The 15,808-nt window shown below is 43.1% G+C and overlaps 1 protein-coding gene across 2 annotated transcripts in view; it reads left to right on the top strand.

The window, feature by feature from the left end:
* Window positions 1-12,061: 12,061 nt before the first annotated feature.
* SLC9A7 (solute carrier family 9 member A7) overlaps window positions 12,062-15,808 on the top strand; it is a 69,062-nt gene continuing 65,315 nt past the window's right edge. For both annotated transcript variants that reach the window (XM_053936032.1, XM_053936031.1), the window contains exon 1: window positions 12,062-12,366. In XM_053936032.1, the coding sequence (XP_053792007.1) occupies window positions 12,099-12,366 (268 nt within the window). In that variant the 5' untranslated portion in view covers window positions 12,062-12,098. The remainder of the gene's footprint in view (window positions 12,367-15,808) is intronic.

Here is a 15,808-nt window from a genome sequence, read left to right as displayed (position 1 = left end):
ATCCGAGATCCAGTTTTGTGATATGAAGAGAGCTGCCATAATGAAGGTATTGCCCAACATTCTGGTTGCCAGAAAGCCTTGTGTTCCATCTGAGCCTCTAGCTGAAGCAGACAGACCCTTCAGTTTAATGTTAAATGAAAATGCAATGTAGTTACATTAAAGTTTATGAATTATATCTCTTTAATTCATGTTTAATAGGGCAACAATTCAGAAAACAAGCTGCAGTGCTGATTCAGCAAGGCATGTGTGCACATGCTAAAACTGATAGATTTCAGTGGGATTTGTGGGAGTGCGAAGAGTTGGACACATAGTTAAAATTAAGATGTATTTTAACAGCTTGCTGCATCATGGCCCAGCAGCCCTTAATTTTTTCCCCAAGCTTAGAATTATCCTTTTTTTTGTGGTAAAAGTGAGAGGTGCTCTGATTCCCCATGAATCTCAGTCAAAATTGACAAAATCATCTGCCAGCATCTGTCTCCAGTTACTTTGTCCAGGTCTCCAGCATCTGACACTGGGGTGCTCAGTGGAGCACTGTTGCAAAGGTAGGGTCAGAGAAAGTTTCCCTCTGTCACAGTCCTAATGCAGAAAAGTCCATAAAACACTTGGGTAAAACTGGCTTGCTCTTATCACTTGGCATTTTAGAGACTTTTTGACTGTATGTTCTGTTTCTTTGGGGGGAGTTTTCTTGCTTAATGTCTGACATAATAGAAATCCTCTTTCACTGTTGCTGTCAGCTGCTGCTGTGGCACAGAAAATGGTTGCTGAGACCTGGGGTAGAGACTTTCCTCCTAATTCTGGTGCACCAGACCATGACAAATGGACACTTGGAAGTGGCAAAGTGTTAATTTGCTATTGCACAATTCATCATAATTTGTCCATCTGAAGTTTCATTTTACATTGTTGCACAGTTTATTGATGCTCTTCCAATCTGAAGCTCTTAACGTTAGTTTTGCGGGATGTCTTTATCTCTGGCGCCAACCTGCCATGCATATTGTTCTTGTGGGTGTGAGCACTGGCTGCCTGATGCTCCCAGTGAGACTGGAAAAAAATGAGAAAGTTGGGATCCTCAACAAAAATGTAGACAAAAATCACTGATCTGAACCTTGTAATCCTGCCAAAATATACTGAAAGGCTGCAGTAAGGCAGTAGTCTGCCTACATTAACTTTAGGGAATTACACGGGAATCTATAAGCCTGAGCAACTTTCACACAGGTTGAGACTTTATAAAATTTCATCAGCATAGTAATAAGCCAGTGAATCAGATCTAAACTGCACATTTAAATATTCAGCATTAACTGTGAAAAATCCTGCTGTTAAAGTAAACAAACACAGGATTCTATTTGTTTTGCCTTTTCTTCCCTTTCTGTCTTTCAGCAGAATGTGCAATTAACATTCTAGACAGTTTTTGGAAATAGTGCTATGTCACTGTAAGACTCCGAGGAATAAATTAGTTAAACTGTTGATAATACAAAATAGCAAGGGATACTGCAGAGACAGCAGATGGAAAGAAAATACTGATGTAATTATTATTGGGAAGAGATTAAACTCTAGAGCTTGCTTGGCTATTAGGAAGACTCACACTAGGACTGGTTTTCAAATAATGTATTTTGCACTGAACGAGTGAAAATGTTCAGTATGGAAATCAGTAAATAAAATGCTCAGCGACAGAGGAACTGAAGTGGAATGAAAGATATGTTCTCTTGCAAAATAGACTTATTCACTAGAGCGAAGTATAAATTCTAATATTGTAAGGTGAAATCCCAAAGGAATCCTGTGATCATAAACAGCATTAAGTACACTACACATGACCTGCATGTAGTTAGGCAAATTGGTCCAGAGTTAAAAGTCAAAAGAGGGGAAGCACAGCCAAGTCACGAGAAACTGATACAGAGCTGGCCACTGAGCATTGTGAAAATGGTGAATATCTTTGATTTAGAGCAAATTAGGTAATTTCTCATTCGACCTTCTGGTGTTTTGATGATTCTCAATCCTTCTCTTTTTAGGAGCTCAAGGGTTATTCAAACTCTCTAAAAATTTTCATCCAGAAAGTCGTCAGGACAAAGCCAAATAAAAAAAAGAACCAAAATCCAATAATGACAGCTGAGTTCGGGACTCACACTTTACTCTGTTTCAGACCTATTAAGCAGGACCTATGTACCCAGAAAAACAATCTAATAGCTGTCTCTGGTTTTAATTATGTAAGGAAGAATCTCTCCTGTACTTCTGTTAGTGGCTGAACATCTTCAGTACAGGCAAGTGATCAAAAAGTGTTTTTTTTTTCTTTTTCAGTTCACAGCTCACTGGAATCCATTGCTGCCAAACAGAGTCCTGGGTAGACTTCCTCAGCCATAGTATGGTAGCTCTACTTGTTACATATGGGGCTCTCAGTTTGTCACCCAAAGCAATCATTTTGTAGGCCATGGAAAAAAATCTGGGGGTGGCAATTCATCTCTGATAAGCACTTTTGGATGGTAGCTAACCAGACCTATCTCAACCTCCAATTTTTTTTCTTAATAAAGCAAACAAAGAATGATGAACACATGCCCAAAACTTTAGGCAAGGCTGTTTTAGGTTAATCACACTTCTTATGTTCAATTGTTTGTCATTGATTATTTCCAGGAGTTCTCTCTAAGTTATATGTGCTATACATAAATGAAACCACCGTCCATGCCAGAAATGGCTTACATCTGGAAAGCAGCTAAGTCAAATCAGCTCACACACACAATAAAAGGTCAAATCAACTCACACATTAAAGAGGTGCCTGCTATAACAACTCAGCTTTGAACAACTGGTTAAATTATACTCACTTTTTATTTATAAAGGTGGCATATCTATTGAGATAAATATAGTAAGCAAATAACCCTGAATCATACCCTGAAAAAAATCCATTTAAGATCTTATTCAGGCTTAAAAAAGATGTTAGAATTTAAATGAGTTATGGTAAGCACAATATTAATTATCTGGATTAAACTGGCTTGAGGTCAATATTGCAATGCCTATTTAAAATTATTTCTTTTTAAAATAGTTTGCTTTGAAGTCCCTCTTGCTATTTACACAACAAAGGACTAAAGAGTAAATCATAGAAAGCAACAGGAATATAATTAGAAAACTTCAAAATAGCCTAGTGCCATGAATGTAGACGAAGAGCACTAGAGAAAAAACCCAAACACCAGAATGGGAGTGAAACCAAATTTAAGAGCAAATGAAATAAAATATGCCTTCCATAATGAGCTCTTTATCAAAATGTGAGTGCATCTCTCTCAGTTGTAGCAGAGCACTGAAATAATTTTGTTGGATGGGCTGTTGGGGACTGACTCATTGCACACTCTGCATGTCTCAGGGTCCACAGAATATGATGTTTGAGAAGGGAAACCATGGGAACAGGCTCCATAGCTTTAAAGAGCCCAACTTTTCTGTCTCAAGGTGTCCAGCAACCTCCTGTTTGTTGCACTGAGAAGCTGCATCAGCAACTCACGAGAGAAGGCTTCCCCAACCAGCCTGGTTGGGAAAGCCTGGTTTCCTAATCACACAGCTGATTAGGTGTTCAGTGTTCAGTGTCTTCTGTTGCCACACTTGTTGCCATTTCCACCTCATCTTCACATCAATAGCTTCTTTCTGGCAGACTTGGTCCTGCCTTTCCCTGCTGCCAAAGTTGATAACCTAGGCAGCAGCAGCAGATCATTTCTACCTTCTTTTTCAAGCTGTGGGGATTCCAGACCCTCTGAGAGGATGTCAGCAATGATGGCTGCATCTCTTCAGTGAAATAGAACCCACAAAAAAAAAAAAAAAACAGGGAATCAGAACATTATTCTTTTGGTGATGTTAACAGAAATCCTTACTCCTCTTTGACTTTCTGAATCACTGCAGAGAAAGCACTGCCAATTTTACCTTCTGGTTCCCATTGTCATTCCTTCTTGCACTGGTGCTTCCATGTTCCTTATTTCTCTACATGAAGATAATAGCAGGTGGGCTGGTTTTGACCAGGATAGAGTTAATTTTCTTCATAGTAACTTGTGTGGGGCTGTGTTTTGTATTTGTGCTGGAAACAGTGTTGATAGCAAAGGGATATTTTCCTTATTGCTCTGCAGTGCTTGCACAGAGTCAAGGCCTTTTCTACTCCTCATCCCACCAGGGAGGAGCCTGGGGGTGCACAAGGAGTTGGGAGGGGTCACAGCTGCGACAGCTGACCCCAGCTGGCCACAGGGATATGCCACACCATACGGTTTCATGCTCGGGATGTAAAGCTGGGCGGAATTAAAAAAAGATGGGGGTACATTCAGAGTGGTGGCATTTGTTTTCCCAAGTCACTGTTATGTGCGATGAAGCCCAGCTTCCTTGGAGATGACTGAACACCTGTCTCTCCATGGGAAGCAGTGAATTAACTCCTTGTTTTGTTTTGCATAGGCTTTGCTTTCCCTATTAAACTGTTTTTGTCTCAACCCAAGAGTGTTTTCACTTTTACCCTTTTGATTCTCTTTTCCATCCCACTGTGGAAGGAGTGAGCAAGTGGCTGGGTCAGGCTGAGCTGCTGCTTGGGGTTAAACCATGACACCAGGAAAGATTAATGACAATGTGTTATTAGTTGACAATGAAAACATTGCTGCAAAACATTCACTCTGCTGAGTGTTTGTAATTTTTGCTGAATTAAAAACTTTTCTCAGTCTTACCCTGGCAATGGGCCAAAACTGGGGCTGGCATAAATCTGGCAGTAAGGTGGGGTACAACAGCACAGGACTACCACATATGTGATAGTTCTTTTGTGACCTTGGCTTTTCCCCAGCTGCATGAAACTGCTATGTGTGACTTTGACAGTGCCTTGGGCTTAATACCACTAGAGGTCATGCGATGTACTTATTATCTAAGCTGCTTTTGGAAAATGCTCTAATACCACATCTAGTAGATGTATTTGTACTCACAGTATCTGCAGACACTGCTCTGGCCTCTAGATGTCCCAGCTTTGTATGCAAGTAGGAACTACACCACAGTAGATCATCCCACCTATTCTACTGCCCAAACCTGGAATTTATCTCGACTAGCACACAACAGGGGAAGCATGAGGAACTGGGAATATGCAAATAATTTTAATATGAAAAACCTTCTTTATAGAATGAAATACTCTATTTACTAAAATAACGAACAAATAGGTAAAGACAGTGCATTATAACATCAAATCCTTCCTTGCAATACTCTAGGTGGCATCTGTTCCTACAGTACCAGTTGTGTCTGACCTGACTACTGTGATGCTGATTCCACCAACATATCTGTCTTGGATGTTTCCCATCTTGGGGTTACAGTCTGCAATTATATTGATTGCACCTCGAAGCAGCTGATAGCTACTCTCTGTCTTTTGATTTCAGTCTTTTGTATCTTTCTCCTCTTTGCCTTTGGCCAGCAGCCTAGCAATCAACCAAATAAAAAATACCCCTATCTGCATCATCCCCATGAAAGCTCCATGTCCAATGTTTTAGGGAGCTGTTAGACATCTCATTCTGTCACAACTTGGCCCAGACCTATTATCATAAATTTTCCAGTAGATGCAGATCTGTGGTGAGAGGGTTCTACTGTTGGAGCCAGCATGTTTCCCTTTAGAGCTTCCCATTGGTATTAGCCAGAGTCCACCAGAAGCTAAAACTTGCCCAACAGCACTGCCTGACCAGCCCAAATTTGGTTATTCTTGGAAAGGAACAACGAGCTCTCAGTACTGGCATCACCTGGTCTTGTTTTGGACTTGTGTCTAATCCTCATCTTTCAGCTAGGCAGCCACGTCTGCTTCCCTGACTCGGAGTTCTCCCAAATTGTGTGGAACTCAAAATGAGCTGGTATTGGTCAATCATAAATAAAGTTTTTAGTTTCCACAGTAATACAAATTTACAATTTAAGTTTGATTTTGAAACACCACTCTCAGACTTTTGCCAGTATGGAAAGCTCTGGAGATGATTATTGTTGCTAAAATAGGTATTACATTCACAATCTAATAATTGATAATCTAATCTCATTTTACCATCTATTGATAATTTCATCAATGTCTATAAATATCTGAAGGGAAATTGTAAAGAAAGTGGAGGCAGGTTGTGCTCAGTAGCAGGACCAGAGGAAATGGACTAAAACTGAAACACAGAAGGTTCCCTCTGACCATTAGAACAGTTTTTACTCTGAAGGTGACTGACCCTTGGCACAGGTTGCACAGAGAGGTTGTGGAATCTCCATCTTTGGAATTGTTTAAAGGCTGTATGGACATGGCCAACCAGCTCTAAAAGTGTCTCTTCTTAAGCAGGGGGGTTGGGCAAGATGGACTACAGGGATCCCTTCCAATCTGAGCCATCCTATGCTTTCTGGCCAGTTATCTGACATTCTGTCTCCCTTAGTTATTTCTAATTTGTGCAGAAAATTGCTTTGATTATATGAATTGACTTATTAGTATACTGTTAATAATTCAGCTCTTTCAGCAGAATTAGAGCCTATGCCAGCCAAGTTATACCTTCTTACCTCTAGTTATGCCTCAAACCTCTAGGCTTCTTTCTAAACTGCAGAACAGCTGCTGTCCAGCATGATGGAAGTCATTTATCCATGGTTGTTTTAGGATCTCATATTTCTAGGAAAACTTTTTTTCCTGTAGGAGAGACTAGAATTTTCCTGTTTGATCACTTCTTTCCAGAACAAGAGCAAAAATAAGCACTTTCAGACATAACTTTTCAGGACAGATCTAACCTTTTTCTGTCCAATGTCTCACCACACCTCGGAGCTCCTAATTCACATGAAGCTAAGATACTTAGCATAACTTTACTGACTAAGATTCATTTTCTAGCCTGTGCAATGCCTACAGGCATACATAATGAACATAGTCAACATTTAATGAAGCATAATTTTGACTTTCTGTTTCTCTATCAAGAAGACAACAGAGGGCTTTGGGGTTTTTTGGGTTTTTTGTTTGTTTGTTTGTTTTTGTTTTGTTCCTTTTTTGTTTGTTTGTTTGTTTTGGTTTGTTTTGTTTGTTTGTTTGGTTTTTTCCAAACAAATTTGAATGCCACAACATTGTACCCACATTTTTCCCAGTCTTTCCTCCTTTATGCTTCTGAACTCCATTCAGAGAAACTTTTTGCAGACACTGTTTCTGGTAGTGGTCAAGTGACAGCTGTCACTAACAGAGCATCTATGTGCATGCTTGCAGTTTCAAATGATGTTCACATAGCCCCTTCTTTTGTGCACAAGGTCATCATAAGTCATAAGTCACACGTCTCAACAGGGGCTCACTTACTCTTTTCCAGAATGTTTTTTTCAGACTCTGTTGGCACAGGTTGAGTTGTGGCACTTGCTGAGCTGTGATATTCACCTGTTTTAATATTTATGGGGAACATGGTGGGAATTGATGAAAAGAATGATTGCTTAGCTTCTTCTTTGAGTGATTGCAACTTTCAAAGTCATAACCCTGATGTGCACCTGCAAAGGGTAATGAACTGCCTTCTTCTGAGGAAAAAGAGACAACCTGCTTTGCCCCTACCCTAGTAGAATGACACTTGCTGATATCACATACAGCTAGAAGGGGAAATAAATCTCTTTGGATACAAGGGAGATGACAGAGCACTCTTACATAGATAAAATTTCTAGTCGTATCCCTCTCAGACATTTTAAAAGTTTGCCATGACTCAAAAGCTGTGAAATGTGGCTGCACAATGAGTGACTACTGCATCTTGCAAATAGCACAAAACAGCTTTTACTCTAGCTAGACTTTGTCTACTGGAAAGGCTAATTATGATTTCTGCACTTGCATTGATGGAAAATGGCAGTCCTGACATTTTCTCAGCTATATGACACCTCTGCAGAACTGGTACAAGCAGAGAAATGTGTCACAATTGTTAGCACCTCCAACAAGCTGGAGATTTGAAAATAAATGGTTTTCAGTAAAAACATGACATGTTCTTCAGAATTCAATTGCAGAACACTTAGTTGTCTTTAACCTCACATCTCAATAGGGCATGTTTTATGGGATCCTGGGGTATGTGGATATCTTACACGGACACAGGAGAGTTGCCCACACAATGATGCCACTGGTGCCAGAAGTTAGCTATGGGTTGCCATTTTAAAGCAGAGTGAAGGGAGGGTTTGGCTTAAAATGGAAGAAAGGAGAAAAAAGGAGAAGAAAGGAGAAAAAAAGGGGAAGAAAGGAGTGTGGCTGACATGGCAGCTGCTCTACAAGGCTGATCTGACTTGCTACTGCATTCTGGATTAATGTGCTAGAAAATGTGAGTGTGCAAAGGCAGTTGCATAAGCACGCCATGTATTAAGATAAGGATTTGTTTGATTTTCCATTTTTTATAAGCCAAAGTAACAGCAAGACCTTCCTCTACCAGAATCGGTCCTACAACAGCATGTTAGATCAGTGAAAATCTCAAAACTGCTGCTTTCACCAGCACAAACGGCCAGTCTCAACAGACTTGCATAATACAGAAAAGGGCTCAATAGAGCACCAGTTCTCCAGTTTGATTGACAAGGAGTGGATGATGTTACCACCAACAGCTGGAGAGAGAGTGATTGAAAATAGGACCTTGCACTTGCCTTACATGACATTATTCAACTCTGGGAATATGAATAAACCCAGAGTGTGTATCAGTTCATGTGATAACAATGACTTTCTTGACAAACAAAGCTATAAAAATGCTGAATGGACTCTTTGATGTTGCTTCTGGCAGAATGAACATTTTAATTAGACAAGACTGGTAGGCAAAGCGTAGGCTGAACCATATCAGTCTCTGTGGTGTTTTGGCCAGACTCCTGTGACTCAATCCTGCAAGTCAATTACCAGTTATGTACAAATGTAAATATTTATTAGCATTTAATACAAAAATCCTCTTGCATCCCTCCAAGTATGGCTGAACTCTGATGAATGGCTATGCGTTGTCCTGTGACCTATTCATTGCCATCTTATAGTTTAGTTTGAAACTTTTTATACCTCTGTAATTATCCATTTGGCCTTCCATCTCCCAAAGCACACATAATTGTTTCTGCTTCAAGGTAGGCCTCTCAAACAGCAAGCAGATCAAAGATCTCTGCCTGGGTCCAGATCAAAATTAACAAATGGATAGAAAGCAGGAATAGAATCCAATGACAGTTTTGCTAAGCAGGCATGCTGACTTCTGCAACATATGTGGTGGCTGTCAGGCAGAGATCCCACCTGTAGAGTACATGAAGTTTTAGTGTAGAACAGCTTGGGAAGGCAAGTAGAGGTCTGCCAAAAATAATCTGGAACAAAAACTGTAACTGCAGGGCTATTACAGCGGTGGAGCTACTCCTTGAGGTGAGATTATTGATGTTCCTAATGGACTGAAAACAGCATGGAGATCTGGGAGTCACACCACTGCAAGGAGCTGAGCTGTGTCAACACAACCCTCTTACAAGCCTGGTTTACAAAGATGCATAAAGAAGCTCAACTTGATATCTTTTTTCCTTAGTTGATAGCATACCCTCTAGATGATGCTGTTTGAATCAATTTAGGTATTTATGCACCATGATACCAATCCATGAGTGTAAAGAGGCAGCAAGTTATGGCCTGTACAAATCAAATATGCTCTGCATATCAAGTTCCCTGGCAATAACTTATTAGATGGAACACTGAGTTGAAAAGAAGTCAATTACATCACTATTAAATTTTGATGCTCTGCACAGACAGAAACAATCATGCTGCCATCACCATTTTGCATACAGGATTTAGTTACACCCACACAGTCCAGAGAAAGAATAAGCTGTACTCACTTTTGCATACAACAGTAGTGAACACTGTATTTTTAATTTGATAAAAATAATTGGGGAAAGACTCCTAGGACAAGGTGATACCTGTACAAGGCTACAGGGGCAGGACAGCAGTGAAAAAAACAGGTAAACGTGAATGTGGGAGTTCAAGGCTTGAGCTGATGGTTCTGACACACTGATATGTCAAACCATGGATGAATGCTTTCCTCCATAAACAACAGAGTTCAGCTGGGAAAAAAGAAAGGAAAATTTGTCTACTATCCTTAAGTATTAAAAAAATTGCTATGATATTTCTCATTGTTGAATGGAGAGCAAAAGGCATAGTATGCAGTGAACTGTAGAAGGATAAAACACAGATTACTGGTGGGAGACTTGGCAGGAAGTAACTTAAGACCCTGACTGCAGCTTAACTGAGAGGTGGATAAAATTACAATATACATGGAAATTGTCTCCTTAAAAAGAGCCATCACATAGTGACAGACTTTGCCCAGCACTATGCAGCACATAAAAACAAAAGCCACAGAGGAGAGCCTGTTATTGTTATCCAGTTTTTTATTTTACAACTTTATTAGCATTACACATACTTAGCACTGTAGTGCATAACTCTAGTCTGCTAGGAGGCCTTTAGCTTGTTATATCCTAAAGATATATGTAACATTGTATGTAGATTGTATATCCTAAAGATACACAGTAAAGATTTAGTGGTATAATGATCTCATTATACCAGAAATGTTAATTTTGAATATGAGATTTAACATGTCAGCCTTGAGGCAGTAATTTTTAATGGTTCACATAGGTTTAAGAGCTAGGTCTTCAAGGCAAATTCTTTTCATCTCTAAGAGGTTTACAAATGATGGCACTATCAAAGTAAGCTTTCAGCTCTGCAAAAATATTTAAATATAATTGCACCTAATTACGCTGGATTTTTAAGGTTGTTAAGGACAGTTTGCATAAATATTGTCTTTAAAAGGACTACATATAAATAGAAGTGTAGATTTACATAGCTGTCATCTTGAGATATTTATAAAAGGGAATTTCTAAGATGACACAAAGACAATTCCAGATGCATTACCAGGAGATAAAAGTTTATTGTAACTAGAGCATCCCAATAAATACCCTTAGAAACATGGCAACAATGTTAAGAAAGAGCACAACGCTAAAGGAGATAAGACCTGGCATGTAACTAATTAAAGATGTGGCCAAAGCTATTGTGCTTTCTTTTTACACAAAATAATGGCTAAAAATACATGTTAGATGTTGTGATTGAAAATAACTCTGGGAGAAAGGCCCCAGGAGCAGAAATGTCAGCACTGCTTACACCACCACTGGAAGCTGGGGGGTATTCCTCTGATAGAAAAAAGGCAAAGAACTCTCCTGCCAAAGCTGGTAAAACAAAAAACCAAAACCAACCAACAAAACCCCAAAAGGAAACACAAACCCAGTTTTATAGCTGTTTGTATTTCTTTAAACCCAAACAATTTCACTGCTCAATGTTTCATCTGTTTCATCTTTTAAAGGGGTTGTGACTCATTTAAGAAAAAGGAAAAAAAAGCTAATGGAGAAAGTGCTGATTTTGGGTTGCTTGCAAAAAGTGACTTTTCTTTCCCTCCCCTAATTCGAGATGATTTTCAAACAGTAAACATATGCTCTTTTTCTTTTGAGGGAAAAAAAAAATTCAATTAAAAATTGCCGACTTGCTCTTTATTAATTTCCTACAATTGTCTTGTTTCCTAGAAGCAAATGTCCAGTAGGATGTACCTGGATGAAAACCTCTAAGTCAGCAATTTACGTTTTGTAAGTTTTCCTATGTCGTACAAAAAAAAAAAAAAAAAAAAAAAAGAGAGACTACAGCGCTTATTCCCTGCCAGATCTCCCGGGGGCCGTCCGCTCCTGGTCCAGTTCGAGCCCGAGCGCGGCCGTGGGCAGGGCGGGCCCCGGTGTGAGAGCCGCTCACAGGCTCGCTCTGCACCGCGGGGAGGGAGAGCGGCACCGGCGCCGCAGCTCTGCCCGCGCCTGGAGCTCCCGGAGCAGAACCAGCCCCGCGGGGGCGGGGGGAAATCTCGCCCACCCCTGCACCTCCGCCGGGCGGGGCCGGCCGGGCCAGGCACGGGGGAAGCAGCGACACCGCGTCCTTGGGGCGGACCAGCTTTCGCTGCCCGGCCGAGGCGATCGCCGACGGGGCTGCGCCTTTAAGGGGCCGGGGGAGGCGGTGGCGGGCGGGCTCCTGCGTGCCGGGGCCGCTCCCTCCCGCCGTCCTTCTTTCCCTTCCCCGCTCCCTCCCCCGGTGGGCAGTGCCCGTGGGCCGCCGCCACGGGAGTGGGACGGGGCGCCGCGGCATCCCGGCTCCCGCAGCCATGGCCGAGCCCCTGCGCCGCAGGCTCCCGCTGCTCTCTCTGCTCCTGCTGGCAGCCGGGGGGCTGCGAGCGGCGGAGCGGAGCGGCGGCAGCAGCAGCGCCATGGAGGAGCTCGCCACCGAGAAGGAGGCGGAGGAGAGCCACCGGCAGGACAGCGTGAGCCTGCTCACCTTCATCCTGCTCCTCACCCTCACTATCCTCACCATCTGGCTCTTCAAGCACCGGCGTGTCCGCTTTCTCCACGAGACTGGCCTGGCCATGATCTACGGTGAGTCTGGCCGGGGCCGTGGCACCGCCTCAGCCCCCGGTGTCAGCCCCGGCAGGTGCCGGGAGGGGCGGGGGGCGGCGGAGGGCCCGGTACCGGCCGCGCCCCTCCGTGCCGCCGGAGGAGCACCGAGCCGCTGCGGCTGACGGGCGGCAGCGCCCGGTAGGCCAAGCCCCGGGCAGGGGGAGCCCCTCGCCGCAGAGCCCGACTGTCCCCGCCGGTGCTCCTGGATCCCTTCCCCTTGCCGGCGCCTTTCCTGGGGTTGGGGACAGAAGGACACTGAGGGGGGACATGCGGTCCGCAGCCTCCCGTGCGGCAGCGGAGCGATGTCCTGCGGGAAGGTGCGCCCCACCGCCGTGGCCGCGCTGCCGGGGACAGCGCTCCAGTGACCCTCCCTGCCGCAGAAAGGCAGCTCGCCGGCCGCACTTCCAGCAGCCGGGAGTGCCGAGCCGTGCAGGTCATCGCAGAGATGACTTTGGAAAGCGCCATCGCGCTGTCCTCGCCGTGCTGTGGCCGCACCACGCGGAACGGAGCGTGTTTAGCCTCCGGCTTTGCTCCTTGGCTGTCGGCGCGCTGCTGTCACCTGCGGCCCGCGTTTGCGGATCCCGACTGACCGCAGTGACACTGACCAGACACCCTGACACTGTCTGCGGCTCATCCCGAGCCCTCGCGGTGGATCGAGGGCTCTACTGAATTGAGTTCACCCACTCCAGGCCCCTCTTCTCGGTGGATGTGAGTAAAGGGAAAGTAAATCCCTCAGGAGAAGCTGTGTGTTTCCCCTGCGTTTGTGGGACTGACGGTCCAGAGGAGCTGGGCTCTGCAGAATAATGTTCACGGTGCTGGTCTGCTCTCCCTGGTGTTGTCGATGCCTGGTGCAGAGGGCAGCAGGTGAGCCTGAACTGGGGACGCAGAGCCCTCGCTCCGCGGGGAACTCCACGGTTGCGCTTGGTGCGCAGTTTGCTACGCAGAGCATAGTGGGTTGCGGTGAAGAGCAGCCATCCATTTGAAAAATTATTTGTCTGCTGGTGATTGGCTACTGCCATAAGTGCCAGGGGCACTTCTTCACCAGCGGAATCTGTTCCTGTTGAACCGTGTGAAACACCTGCCTGATGTTGGTCGGGATAAGCGTATTGAGGGTAACCACACATGAGAAATTCAGCACTCGAGGGGAGGGGGAAAGCGAAACGTTTCCTCCTTGATGAGTACTACTGCTCTTGAGAGCTATGTGATTGCTTGCAAAGCAGTGGAATTTTCCTCTGCTGATGCTTCCCTTAAACCATCCCAATTTGCTCTTAGTCACTGATCTCTTTGCTGCACTGCTGTGTACTTCACATATGTTCATTGCTGAAAACTGACAAATTAATAACTGGGCATATAAGTAAGTTATGCACTGGCATGATAATGCTTAGCAGCTGAAGAGTGCCCAGGAGACAGTAGATTAACAGCCTGTATTGATCAGAAAAGAGACAGGGTAAGGTAGTATTGAAGATGTTCAGATATTACCCTAGTGTTGTCACCTTTGGAAAGTTCATTTATGATGTTTTATGATCGTTTTAGTGGCTTAGTTTATGGTGAAAATCTTGTGTATGTGGGTGTGCTAATGCATGCAGTACAGGTGTCAGGGCATCAAGGGCATTTGAGTATGTGTTTTGATGAGCTGTGTGGGAAAGGAGAAATTGTTCAGCTGCAGAGATTCTGCCTCTCATTAAACTCAGTTTAGTTTGCTCTAACACGCAGTTCCTGATCTGTGAAAAAATTGTTAGGTTCCCAATTTGATGTGCAAATGCTGAAGTTTTGTCTTAGGAAAGGCACTATGCTATATCTCTTTCAGCCCCCCTGGCAGCATCCAAAAAAGAATAATTGGCTCAATCTAGGTGTGCCCTCACTTAAATAATTTTGCTTTCATAGATTGTTCCCCAATATAATTGCCTTCTAAATGAGTCCCCTTATTATATCAAAATACATCTTGTTCTCCCTCCCAAATTGACTCTTGCCTTTTCATGGCAAACACCCTAGGAAGCATGTTTAGTGTGTTCAGTTCCTACCTAACATGGTTAACCTCCACGCTGGTAAAACTCTGTTGAGAACTGGCTTCACTTTAACATTTCACAGACTTTCCATAGGGGATAAAGAACAACCTAGCAAGTGCCGTAGTAGCTTTCTGTTACACTTCTGCTAACTGGGCTTAAGTTTCCTCTTCCTTCCTTGTTGTTTAAAAGACAGTGGTTAAACTGATAGATGGGTTTCTATTTTGCTGATAATTTGCTATCTGAGAAACGCACTTTTAAAAAAGCTATATATCTATTTAAAGTGCATATGTTTGATCACTCTGCCTTAAAATCATAAGGCAATATGTCAAAGAAAGAATTTTTAGTCTCAAAAGCACAAGTATCTATTAATGCTAAATAGAATTGAATTTTAGGGTTGAAACTGTAACAAGAGTGCTGCTCTGTGGAAGTGAAATACTAGCAAATGTCAGTTGCTCCAGCAATAATATTGCAAATGCAAGTTATTATGGAACAGTTAAAAAATATGACACAACCAAAGCAAACCCCAATCCACAACAGAGAAATAAGGGAATTGAAACTTTGCTGACACGTGTATTTCAGCTAGTGATAAAGATCGTGATGCTTGCTGTTCTTAGTGTTGGTCTGAGTTGGAGGATAAAGTGTTCTGAGACATGTTTTTCCTGAAGATGTTTGGTGGTGGCTCTGTTTTGCAGGCTTCTTGGTTCTGTACTGAGAGGCATCACCTTGTAGTAGGAGCAACGGGACACGGACTGTGCACCTGGACAGCTCAGGGTGGACTTAAGGGTGGGAGGTGATGGTGGTCCTCCAGTTGGTGGGCTTCCTAAGGCTGCTCCTTAGGAGGCAGCCACCTGGATAAGTAGATATCTCCCAGCAGATGCAGTGGTATCACTGCCACTAGGCAATTACTTCGTCCCTTTTCATAAGTGGTAATTCAGACAACTGGCCACCCATGAATCAGCATAGGTGTCAGTCCTATCAGGTGCCTTCTTGTCTGCAGGCCACACGTGCTAGTGCTGCAGATAAAAGTAAAAGCAAATGGGACTTGGGTACAGTGAAAGAAAAACAGTATATGAAGAGGAATATAATACTTCTGTTACCTTTTCTGGAACACAAATGAGAGATAAGGTGTAAATCTTCAGGATAAAAAACCTTATATATGTTCTGCAATACTCTGTATCAGACTAAGTTTCTCTATCCACAGTGTAGATACAGAAAAGGTCTATTTTTAGGTCATCTGGCTGCAGTGCTCTCTGTTAGAATTGTTGTATCTATCTACACATGCTAGAGATGACCTAACACATCTCCACTGCCAGCAAAATAATGTCAGTCTTCGTTTTTAATAAGCCACTTTGACATAAGCCTCCTAATACTAGATTTAGGATCATAACTGAGCACCCAGTTTTGAGAACATTATC

This window comes from Vidua chalybeata, chromosome 2, assembly GCF_026979565.1.
Source record: "Vidua chalybeata isolate OUT-0048 chromosome 2, bVidCha1 merged haplotype, whole genome shotgun sequence".
Lineage (NCBI taxonomy): Eukaryota > Metazoa > Chordata > Aves > Passeriformes > Viduidae > Vidua > Vidua chalybeata.
Note: the sequence above shows the minus strand (reverse complement) of the source record. Positions and strands in the feature narration are given on the sequence as shown.